This window comes from Oncorhynchus mykiss, chromosome 12, assembly GCF_013265735.2.
Source record: "Oncorhynchus mykiss isolate Arlee chromosome 12, USDA_OmykA_1.1, whole genome shotgun sequence".
NCBI lineage: Eukaryota > Metazoa > Chordata > Actinopteri > Salmoniformes > Salmonidae > Oncorhynchus > Oncorhynchus mykiss.
The window spans coordinates 27,737,752-27,750,468 of record NC_048576.1 but is presented as its reverse complement, the minus strand read 5'-3'; the positions used below and the strand labels follow the sequence as shown (position 1 = coordinate 27,750,468).

The following is a 12,717-nucleotide window of genomic DNA, read 5'->3' as shown; positions in this document are numbered from 1 at the left end:
ATCCCTGAGCTGACAGTCAGTAGTACCAGCAGATAATCTGTGATGCCTGTGGAGGTGAAGGAGAAGAGAAAAGCCTCTGTTCCCCCCAAGTATTCCCCCCTCCTCATGCCAGTGCCCCCAAACAGTGTGTCAAGAACAGGCCCTTCGAGGTCTGGCCAGACAGAAGGTGGTGGTTGTTGAGAAACAGGAGGTTCTGGTGTTCAACGACCCTTTGCTGTACATCTACAGGAAGTCCCGTAGGCTCACTGCTGCTAAGACAGACCCCCTGCAGGTCCAGGCCAGTCACTCAGGCTTGTCCTCCTCACTGCAGGCCCCCTTCGTCCCGAGGCGGTCGCCAACTGGAGGGAGAGCCTCCACAAGCTGGTCTCCCGCTATGGCTTCCACTCCCAGAAAGCATCCAAGGCTGCCCCGCCTTACACTGCATTCTGCCCAGGGCCTCCTGTTCCTCTCTCTGTCACAGAGCCCCAGGCCAAGTCTATGGCCCACAGTCTTCCCCAGCTGCCTTCCAGGCCTGTGGGCCAGTGTGCCTTGGGTGAGCAGGTAGTGCACATGACCTAGGTAAGGAGGAAGACCTGGGAAAGACCCTCCTCTCAGTTCCAGCATGAGCTTCCTCTGCCCTGGCAGCTGAGCAGCTACACTCTGTGTTCGCGGGGGCAGAGCAGGTATGAGAGGCTGGAGCTGGACTGGGCCAGGAGCCCTGATGCTGGGCCAGGAGCTCTGATGCTCACACACTGGCACACCCCCCTCTCAGCCCCGCCTGCCAAGAAGAAAGGGCAACCTTTATTAGCGAAAGGGAAGAGGACTCATGTGGGACCCATAGAGTTATATTTGAACCATATCAAGGATATATTAACAGAGCTTATAGTCTGGCAACATATACATGAATACATATTTTTTACCAAAGTTAACTAGCATTATTTTTCGTATACTATAATGTTTTGCAACTAGTAGAGCTCTTTCTATTCCCAGTTACTAATAAAACATTTTTGTTCAGCAACCTCTGTTCAGCTGACAAACTGCTGTGAGCCTGACAAATAACACAGGACAACAATTACTGCAAGACATGTGTAAGTTGGTCCACATTTTAATGGCTTCCATTTGAGTAGCCTGTCTAAGAAACCAGTTGCAGACTTTTCTCCAAATATCACAATTGTTCAGTTCTACGTTCCAGGCTGCCAATTTGATGAGCTGCTACTCATATAATACTACTAAATCAATAAACACCCTAATTGCTGTACATATGCTCTTTGCCTTAATGTCTTAGTTGTAGAGAAAAGATAGGGGGTGGGACCATAACTGTCTCATCAATATAAAAATATATCTGCAGTGGCACTCCTTAAATAAAAATGTATAAACATTACGAGTCAAAAGTCTGGACACACCTATTCATTCAAGGGGTTTCTTCATGGTAGAATTATAGTGAAGACATCAAAACTATGAAATAACACATCTGGAAACATATAGTAACCAAAAAAGTGTTATACAAATAAAAATATATTTTATATTCTTCAAAAAAGCCACCCTTTCGCTTGATTATAGCGTTGCACACTCTTGGCATTCTCTCAACCAGCTTCATGAGTTCCCACATATGCTGAGCACTTGTTGGCTGCCTTTCCTTAACTCTGCGGTCCAAGTCATCCCAAACCATCACAATAGGGTTGAGGTCAGATTATTGTGGAGGCCAGGTCATCTGATGCACCCCTCCATCACTCTCCTTCTTGGTGAAATAGCCCTTATACAGCCTGGAGGTGTGTTGGGTTATTGTCCTGTTGAAAAACAAAACATACCTCTGCAGCAGAGGTAACTCTGAGTCTTCCTTTCTTGTGACGGCCCTCAGAGACAGTTTCATCATAGCGCTTGCGGGTTTTTGCAACTGCACTTGAAGAAACTTTAAAAGTTTTTAAAAGTATTTTCTGTTTTGACTGACCTTCATGTCTTGAAGTAATAATGGACAGTCAGTTCACTTCCCTTATTTGAGCTGTTCTTGCCATAATATGGATTTGGTCTTTTACCAATTAGGGCTATCTTCTGTATACCATCCCTACCTTGTCACAACATAACTGATTGGTTTAACAAACTAGTTTTGGCAAGTCAGTTAGGACATCTACTTTGTGCATGACACAAGCAATTTTTTCAACAATTGTTTGTTTACAGACAGATTATTTCACTGTATCACAATTCCAGTGTGTCAGAAGTTTACATATACTAAGTTGACTGTGCCTTTAAACAGCTTGGAAAATTCCAGAAAATGTCATGGCTTTAGAAGCTTCTGATACACTAATTGACAATTTCAATTGGAGGTGTACCTGTGGATGCATTTCAAGACCTGCCTACCTTCAAAGTCAGTGCCTATTTTCTTGACATGATGGGAAAATCAAGTTTAATATCAGCCAAGACCTCAGAAAAATAACCTCCACAAGTCTGGTTCATCCTTGGGAGCAATTTCCAAATGCCTGAAGGTACCACGTTGATCTGTACAAACAATAGTACACAAGTATAAACACCATGGGACTACGCAGCTGTCATACCGCTCAGGAAGGAGACACGTTCGTTCTGTCTCTTAGAGTTGGACGTATTTTGGATGCGAAAAGTGCAAATCAATCCCAGAACAACAGAAAAGGACCTTGTGAAGATGCTGGAGGAAACAGGTACAAAAGTATCTATATCCACAGTAAAACGAGTCCTATATCGACATAACCTGAAAGGACGCTCAGCAAGAAAGAAGCCACTGCTCCAAAACCGCCATAAAAAAAGCCAGACTACGGTTCGCAACTGCACATGAGGATCGTACTTTTTGGAGTAATGTCCTCTGGTCTGATGAAACAAAAATAAACTGTTTGGCCATAATGACCATCGTTATGTTTGGAGGAAAAAGGTGGAGGCTTGCAAGCCGAAGAACACCATCCCAACCATGAAGCACGGGGGTGGCAGCTTCATGTTGTGGGGGTGCTTTGCTGTAGGAGGGACTGGTGCACTTCACAAAATAGATGGCATCATGAGGGAGGGAATTTATGTGGATATACTGAAGCAACGTCTCAAGACATCAGTCAGGAATTTAAAGCTTGGGCGCAAATGGGTCTTCCAAATGGACAATGACCCCAAGCATACTTCCAAAGTTGTGGCAAAATGGCTTAAGGACAACAAAGTCAAGGTATTGGAGTGGCCATCACAAAGCCCTGACCTCAATCCCATAGAAAATGTGTGGGCAGAACTGAAAAGGCGTGTGCAAGCAAGGAGGCCTACAAACCTGACTCAGTTACAACAGCTCTGTCAGGAGGAATTGGCCAAAATTCACCCAACTTATTGTGGGAAGCTTGTTGTAGGCTACCCTAAACATTTGACCCAAGTTTAATAAATGTAGGCAATGCTACCAAATACTAATTGAGTGCATGTAAACTTCTGACCCACTGGGAATGTGATGAAAGAAATAAAAGCTGAAATAAATCATTATCTCTCCAATTATTCTGACATTTCACATTCTTAAAAGAAAGTGGTGATCCTAACTGCCGGAAGACAGGCAATTTGTACTAGGATTAAATGTCAGGAATTGTGAAAAACTGGGTTTAAATGTATTTGGCGAAGGTGTATGTAAACTTCCGACTTCAACTGTATGTGTGTGTGTGTATATAGGTCTTTATTTTATATAATCAATTTTAGAATAAGGCTGTAATGTAACAAAATGTTAAATTCAGGGGGGGGGGGGGGGGGGGGGGGTGTCTGCTGACTTTCTAAACACACTATATATGAATGCAGCTGACATTACATTAAAGCCATTATAAGCTGTTTATCATAGCACACTACGCTTTATTACGGGCGACAGGTTCAGAACACATCACTGCATTCTTTACCAGAAAGTAGGCTGGCCCTCATTGAAGTCACGTAGGTCAATTCCTTGCTTTCTTTAATCTATAAAGCGATCTTACAAAAACAAACACTCGTACCTAACATCATTAATGATGTGGTTAAAAACACCAACACAGAATCCAAGTCCAATTTGTGAACAGTCTCTCGGTTATCAAACCCTCTAAGGTGAAACGTGAGGTGGCCATTCAGATACGGTATGGTTCAGGTGGGAGGGGGTGTTTTCGTTTTGATGAGGTTCTGTCAGTCAGATTGAGGTTCAGGTCTGGTAAGGCAGTATGTCAGTCAGGACGTCGATGAGGTTGTCCAGCCCCCACAGGTACCCGTCCTCTCGGTTGCCCTCTTCCCAGGGGGTGCGGTGGTCCAGGGTGAGAGGAGACGGCAGGGAAACAGTCTTCCCAAAATCAATCATCCATACTCCAGTCTTCCCTGTACTGTCATGCACAAAAAGCAGGGAGCTGCCCACAACCTGCAGAGAGAGACAGATGTTAGTGTGCACCTCTCCATACATAGACCAGCATCAAGACATGCATTATACTGTGAAAGCAGTGCAAAACAGCTTACCTCGTGTGTCCTGAAGAAGTCGGATGTCTCCAACACCAGTCGAAGCTCCTTCAGTCGTCTTAGATATCCCTTCTGAAAATGGAGAAGAGCAATGTAATCCTGAACGAGGAAGGGGGATGACGGGGGTAAGATTAAGAGCGACACACACTCACCACAATTAGAGCGTTGCAATCCACATAGTCCTGCAGTGCCTGCTTCACCGCTTCTCTGCTCTTGGTCCTTTTGAAGTTTGTGTTGCACACACCATCAGCCTTCTAAACAGGCATTTAACAATGTTGTAGACAGTCACATCAAATTATTGGCACCCTTGATAAAAAAAATGTAAACTACAAAATACATACAGTACAAATACCATGCTATATTGCATGCTCCAAAACATTTAGAAATTATATTATACTAATATTGCTCAGAGAAAGACATTTGTTAAATTATTGGCAACCCTAAATATTCTTAGAAATAACATCTCCCTTTAAAGGTCTGTTTTTTGGCCTTCCACTGCTTCCCGTTTCACTGGGGTATAAACATTGGGTAAAATCCCCTTGTCATCACCATGCAGAAATGCAAAGAACTCACAAATGAAGAGACAAAATGGTTGTCTCTTCATAAATCCCAACAATGGGTGCAACAACAAAAACTGTGTATAGAAAAATAAATACTATTACTACCACTATTAGGGTAACAATTAAGAAGTTGAAAACCCCTGGAAGTGGTCAACTTACCTGGTGGAGGACGTGTGTGGGCACCTTAATTTAAAATATATTTTGGCAACATCCTTACTACATTTAGGTACATTTAGGTCTGAAAGGCACTTGCCTATTGGGCAAGTCAGGAATATTTGTTGGGTTCCCGAAGATTATAGCCACTTGCCCATAAATTTGGGAATAGTTGATTACACGCAGAAATGCCATAACTGTTCAGGCCCTAAAACAACAGGGAGGAAACAGAAAAATAAATAAAATTGACTGACCTGCTAGCGACATTGGACACGCAACTTTTGCCAAGCGTGAGACGCTCCTATGAAATTTGGGCCCCAGTCTAGGTCCTATGCTAGGTTATTGAAATTATTTGCAGTATGGTTGTTTTCGGTTTTAAAAATCACCTGCCTAATGGGAAAACCCCAAAGCAGTCTGAAATTGTCAGTCTTTCACTTAAACAAAACAATGGGTATGAACCAAAAATATGTTTTAGGCTAGGCCTAGTGGAATTCTTTGCTGTTTCGAGTTGTATTTTTTTTATCAACTGGGGCAACCTCAGAGCAGGTAATTATTATTTATTTTTTTACCAGGTAAGTTGACTGAGAACACTATCAATTAGAGTAAAGACCTGGGGACTAGTTACAGGGGAGAGGGGGGGGGGGGGGGGGGTTGAATGAGCCAATTGGAATCTGGGGGTGATTAGGTGGCCATGACGGTATGAGGACCAGATTGGGAAATTAGCCAGGACACCAGGGTTAACGCCATGGGATCTTTAGTAACCACAGAGTCAGGACACCTGTTTAATGTCCCATCTGAAAGGCAGCACCAATCAATGCCCTGGGGCATTGGTACATTGTTTTTAGACCAAAGGAAAGAGTGCCTTCTACTGGCCCTCCAACACCACTTCCAGCAGCATCTGGTCTCCCATCCAAGACCAATCCTGCTTAACTTCAGAGGCAAGCCAGCAGTGGGATTCAGGGTGGTATGCTGCTGGCTACTTGCTCAGTTCACTTGCACCAGGCAACCCTCAAAGTCAATCCCTGCTTCCTTATCTATAGGACTATGCAGGGAAAAAAGTGGGAAGTTCTCTCTCTCACTCAAATGTTCAAGCATTGAAAAAAAGATTGTAGACAACTAATGGTTCAGGCTATAGTATGAGGAAGCATTTCCCACTAATGTTTGTACCATGTTTTGTGCTGCTACCATGTGTTGTTGCCTTGCATTGTTGTGGTCTTAGGTCTCTCTTTATGTAGCGTTGTCTCTCTTGTCATGATGCGTGTATCCTATAAGTCCTATATTTTTAATCCCGGCCCCACAGGAGGTATTTTGGTATACCGTCATTGTAAATAAGAATGTTCTAAACTGACTTGCCTAGTTAAATAAAAGGTTCAATAATAAATACTTTTTTTTTAATGTAAAAGTATGATTTAAGTTCATTTCAGATATTTCTAGCGTCTGAAACCCTACTTCTTTAAAGAGTATCTTAAATAAATCCACTGTCTGCTAAATGACTAAGATGTCATTTCTCTTCCAACGTTCACCAGCCTTGGCTCGGTCATACAGCACTTAAGCCATAGAAACACAATGGATCAATACATCTGACCAACTTATCTCGTCTCCCTGCATTTGTCTGTCTGTTTGTGTGTGTGTATCCATGCCTTGATTCCCTCGATGCGGAAACCCAGAGTGGTGGTGGAACTCAGGGTCTCTCTCCACTGCATGTATCTGGTCTTGAGTACTGCCTGTAGGGCTTGCTCCTCTGCAGTGGGGGCCTCTGGGTCCACGTCCACCATCTTCTCATACATGTCTTGACGAGGCTGTGGACGCTCCCGAGCCTTCGTCAGCTCCTCCTCCAGGTATGTCCTAACAGAGCAGACAGCTCAATATTATATACATACATATATACATACAAGACAACACACCCAGAGCCAGTTTGCCTATTCCTGGACTCAAAAGAACACTTTAGCCCAAAGGTTGGTTTAATCTGGGTCAGGGTAAACCAGCTCCCAGTGTCTCTAAATCACACAGTCACACACCGGGTGCCAATCTTGCAGTCCATGATGGCGGGGGAGTTGAAGTGAGTGAGCAGGTCATCCATCATGTTGTAGTCCTGTTCAGCCCGCTGCACCACTCCGTGGTAGCCTGGTACGAAGGGCCTCAAAGAGTCCTCCATCAGCCTCTGCAGGCACTGTTGCTCCCCCTCAGTGTAGCGCTTCAGCAGCATCCCATAGTCCCCTGCATGGAAGCTCCCTGGCACACCAGCCACAAAAGAGGGAAAGAGGGGGAGGGAGACTATGCATGTTATACTTTCAAAATACATTTGGTACTACGCAGCCATTTTTATTAGCAGTAAGAAATACTAACTTCACAAAACCATCAAGGCAGCAAAAGACCAATTAAAGATAGCCCGACAAAGAACCAACCTGCATGTCCGACCACTTGTACCCAGGGCTGTGGCTTCTTGGGGGGCACGGAGAGGGGAGGCAAGGTCCCTGTACTTCCAGGTTTCTTCCATGTGACGCCCTGCATGGGAAGAGCAAGCAATCTTGCACATTACACCTCACAACCCCATTGCTTAGCGTACAGTGCAACACCTCTAGCTTACATTTCCTTCTCTGTCTGTCCTACTCCCTTGTAACTCCACTGAGAGACTCCGTCATGAGGAAGACAAACTCAGACTTCTCAGACTCCGTCACACACCTTGTTGACCTATGGCCGAGTGTCTCTATGGAAACAGCCATTGACAGACAACTAGACTGAGCCAAGACATGTAGGAGAGGTTGAGCTGGAATCTTACGCAACAGTAGCTATTAAAAATATTGCCTAGTCAGACCATTATTACCGTTCCTGCTGGCCGATGTGCGTTATTAGGTAGATAATGTTAAGTGTAGCACAGAGAAATTTCAACCAAACCTTTACTTGCCAAAATTCCCAACTTGGAAGACAACACGTGCTAAACGGCTATGTCTAGTTTCAGGGGGTTCTTTGAATTTAGAAAATGCTCCATTATTACATTAAATAAATGTTTTGTGCCACGAAGTAATCCAACAAATTATTTTAATAACGGAGCATTTTCTAAATTCAAATGAACTAGACATGGAAGTTTAGAAGAAGTGTTGTCTTCCAAGTTGGAAATCGGGAAGAATCGGCAAGTAAAGGGTCTCTGTGCTACGTTTAACATTACCTACCTATTAACGCATATCGGCCAGCAGGAACAGTAATGGCCTGACACCACAATATTTTTAATAGCTGGTGCAACAGCTGCACACATTCATCAAACATTTACAGGCTGCTGGACTTGTTTTGATCCAAGATGTAGTGAATGTGAGACCACACCCACACGTTAAAGTACCACAGTGAGTATGCAAAGTGTGTGTTCAAATCAAATCAAATTTATTTGTCACATACACATGGTTAGCAGATGTTAATGCGAGTGTAGCGAAATGCTTGTGCTTCTAGTTCCGACAATGCAGTAATAACGAGTAATCTAACAATTCCAAAACTACTACCTTATACACACACAAGTGTAAAGGGATAAAGAATATGTACATAAAGATATATGAATGGGTGATGGTACAGAACGGCATAGGCAAGATGCAGTAGATGGTATTGAGTGTTGAGTTTGTTGTTCTGCTCTAGGTCTTGGTAGTTTGACAATATTCTAAAACATGTCCCCCAGTATGTATAGATGAGGATATGCATTTATGTGGAAATACTTGCCCAATCTGTTCTCCATTAGTGTAGTGGCCTGCAGCTACACCTGAAACTACAACCCCCCAGGTAAGGAGAGTATACACCTGAAGGAGTTGACCAAACCTTTTTGTTCTTCAAAACTTAGTTGTCTAGAAGTAGACTACTTTCTTTCTATACAAATACAATGAGATTTCAAAGAATAATTGTCCCATCTTTGTCCAATCTCTAATATATCCCCACACATCTATGTCCATCCTTTTTCTATCACCCATTTCCTCTCTCCTGCATGTTGTCAACTGTAGGATAGTGGGCTGCCAGAGCAGATAAACTCCATAAATGATGGATGCCAAGGGAGAGGCCTGCGTAGTATCAGGGAATGAGAGGGTGGAAAACCTTAGTTCATGTAGACAATACTCACTATATATCACTGGAGTGTTGGCTAGTAGACATGATGCAACACCCTGGTGCTGCCAGGGGTGAAATTCTGTAATCATCTCTGGATCAGTCTAATACTCTTTAATGCCCGAAAATGTTATGTAGCTGCTAGCATGATACAAATAGCCTATCCCCAGCTCAGCCTATACAGTGACAGGCTTTGAGCCTCGGTCTGTAGATACAGAGGGATGAGGAGAGGGAGCGAGAGAGGGCACCTAGGAGACAGATCACGAGTGTTTCGAGTTTCTGTGCCATTGTGGACTTCTTTTCCCTTTGCGTCACAGTAATAAAACAGGCATAAGATGTACTGGCATGACAGGTGGAAATTTACAGGGACTGGAGAAATCTCACACGTTGCCCTCATTTCCAGTAGTTTAGGCTAAATTTAGCAGAACTGTTGAGCCAAAGCTAGTTCTAATCATATAATCTAATGAAACCTGCATCTTCCTGAGCAGAATGTTACATTATTTCAGACTCATGCTGATCTGTCCCATCATATGGCAGCTGATAGTATATGATATCATGAACATAATATTGGTTGGGCCCTCTCCATCACAGGGGCGCACTCCACAAATGTTAACCCGCACACACTCACCCGGGGAACCTCATCAGGAAAGCCGCGGTCGTCCTCGTATTCTTCAAAAGACGAGGCGGGTGACAACCCAGACGATGAGTCGTTTGACAACTTTCTGAGTAGAAGTGATGCGGGGGAGCCTCCGAACCCACTGTCCGAGCAAATCGAATCCTCGTCGGGATGAGAGCCAACGGAGATCCCGCTAACCCTGATGGACTCCAATTCAATTCGGCATGGGCTTGTATTACATTTGACCACCAGTTGTGGAACATTTTCGTGTGCGTTTTCGCAATGTGAGAGGAAATCAGCGGCATGTTTTGTAGAGTCTGCATTCTCGTTTGCCGACCATACAGGAACCCCCGATACGTTTGGGTAACTGTGGTTCATATCCCCCATACTCATCGGGCTATGAGCTGTGGTCACTGGGTTTTAGTCATACTCATCGGAAATTTAGCGGTGAATGAGTGCAGCCTCACCTGATTTAGCTGCTGCCGAGGTTTGCTAGCTAATCCAAACGAAAAGAGAGCCACGGTGCATTTCATCTCCGAATGGAAACAATAACCTGGCTGATCTCAGCAACTCTATGCCCCTTTGAACCATCCAAAACAGTTTAACCACCTAAGCAGGCCTATTGTTACATTACCTTTTGCACGGGCAATAAGGCAGATATTGCGATGTTTTAATTAGCAAACACATTCACATTTTTATAACCGCGACCAAATGTTTTCAACCAGATGCTGGCAACAATTCTTCGTCACCACATAGGGGTGCTAGATTTACATTAGTTATTCTTTAGCCACTCCCTGTTGACCCAGTTAACTCCGCCCATAAACTACACTGCGTTGGCCACATGTTAATCATCGATAAGTGGCTGTCTTGCCATGGGGCTGTAGCTCAGCTTATGATAACGAACTAGTCTTGCCTTTATTTTCTGGAGAATTGCCATTTTAGTTAAAAATGGTTATAAAGTATTAAGCACGTGCTACACAAGCACCGCATTTTGCATTCGTAACTAAAACCCATTGAAAGAGAGGACATTCAATGTTTAAATGTGTAAAGTTATGAATGATCCTCTAAGAAACAACTTCTGATAGATGGTGATTTAGTTAAGTGGAAAGCATCTGACATTTTATTAGCAGTGCAGGTCAAATATATACACTGCTCAAAAAAATAAAGGGAACACTTAAACAACACAATGTAACTCCAAGTCAATCACACTTCTGTGAAATCAAACTGTCCACTTAGGAAGCAACACTGATTGACAATAAATGTCACATGCTGTTGTGCAAATGGAATAGACAACAGGTGGAAATTATAGGCAATTAGCAAGACACCCCCAATAAAGGAGTGGTTCTGCAGGTGGGGACCACAGACCACTTCTCAGTTCCTATGCTTCCTGGCTGATGTTTTGGTCACTTTTGAATGCTGGCGGTGCTTTCACTCTAGTGGTAGCATGAGACGGAGTCTACAACCCACACAAGTGGCTCAGGTAGTGCAGCTCATCCAGGATGACACATCAATGCGAGCTGTGGCAAGAAGGTTTGCTGTGTCTGTCAGCGTAGTGTCCAGAGCATGGAGGCGCTACCAGGAGACAGGCCAGTACATCAGGAGACGTGGAGGAGGCCGTAGGAAGGCAACGACACAACAGCAGGACCGCTACCTCTGCCTTTGTGCAAGGAGGAGCACTGCCAGAGCCCTGCAAAATGACCTCCAGCAGGCCACAAATGTGCATGTGTCTGCTCAAACGGTCAGAAACAGACTCCATGAGGGTGGTATGAGGGCCCGACGTCCACAGGTGGGGGGTTGTGCTTACAGCCCAACACCGTGCAGGACGTTTGGCATTTGCCAGAGAACACCAAGATTGGCAAATTCGCCACTGGCGCCCTGTGCTCTTCAGATGAAAACAGGTTCACACTGAGCACGTGACAGACGTGACAGTCTGGAGACGCCTTTGGAGAACGTTCTGCTGCCTGCAACATCCTCCAGCATGACCGGTTTGGCGATGGGTCAGTCATGGTGTGGGGTGTCATTTCTTTGGGGGTCCGCACAGCCCTCCATGTGCTCGCCAGAGGTAGCCTGACTGCCATTAGGTACCGAGATGAGATCCTCAGACCCCTTCCTTGTGAGACCATTTGTTGGTGTGGTTGTCCCTGGGTTCCTCCTAATGCAAGACAATGCTAGACCTCATGTGGCTGGAGTGTGTCAGCAGTTCCTGCAAGAGGAAGGCATTGATGCTATGGACTGGCCCGCCCGTTCCCCAGACCTGAATCCAATTGAGCACATCTGGGACATCATGTCTCGCTCCATCCACCAACGCCATGTTGCACCACAGACTGTCCAGGAGTCAGTGGATGCTTTAGTCCAGGTCTGGGAGGAGATCCCTCAGGAGACCATCCGCCACCTCATCAGGAACATGCCCAGGCGTTGTAGGGAGGTCATACAGGCACGTGGAGGCCACACACACTACTGAGCCTCATTTTGACTTGTTTTAAGGACATCACATCAAAGTTGGATCAGCCTGTAGTGTGGTGTTCCTCTTTAATTTTGAGTGTGACTCCAAATCCAGACCTCCATGGGTTGATACATTTGATTTCCATTGATAATGTGTGATTTTGTTGTCAGCACATTCAACTATGTAAAGAAAACAAGTATTTCATAAGAATATTTCATTCAGATCTAGGATGTTATTTTAGTGTTCCCTTTATTTTTTGGAGCAGTATATATATATATATATATATTTTTTTTTAACTCCCCTCCAAAAAAACAGCACAAAAGGCCTGTCAACTTCATTCAATGTTGTCATCCTCCTACAGTAGTAAATGGAAGCAGCTCTTCCAGCTGCTCACCCAGGAGTGGAAGGCTCCAGGCCTGGAAGGTTCACTGTTAATTAATGAG

The 12,717-nt window shown here is 44.4% G+C and overlaps 1 protein-coding gene across 4 annotated transcripts; it reads right to left on the bottom strand.

Annotated features, from left to right (window-relative positions):
• Positions 1 to 3,783: 3,783 nt before the first annotated feature.
• On the bottom strand, positions 3,784 to 10,601 carry LOC110537317 (inositol-trisphosphate 3-kinase C). Of its 4 annotated transcripts, none has more exons than XM_036937303.1 (7): positions 9,844 to 10,601; positions 7,544 to 7,643; positions 7,157 to 7,412; positions 6,779 to 6,983; positions 4,578 to 4,679; positions 4,426 to 4,497; positions 3,784 to 4,330 (listed from the first exon to the last, which is right to left on the bottom strand). In XM_036937303.1, the coding sequence occupies exons 1-7, from the start codon at positions 10,222 to 10,224 to the stop codon at positions 4,121 to 4,123; spliced, it is 1,326 nt and encodes a 441-aa protein (XP_036793198.1). In that variant the 5' UTR covers positions 10,225 to 10,601; the 3' UTR covers positions 3,784 to 4,120. The 4 variants fall into 4 exon arrangements, with proteins under 4 accessions (XP_036793198.1, XP_036793199.1, XP_021478935.1 ...); XM_036937304.1 differs by having other exon boundaries at positions 10,299 to 10,600; XM_021623260.2 differs by having other exon boundaries at positions 7,157 to 7,370; positions 9,844 to 10,599.
• Positions 10,602 to 12,717: the final 2,116 nt, after the last annotated feature.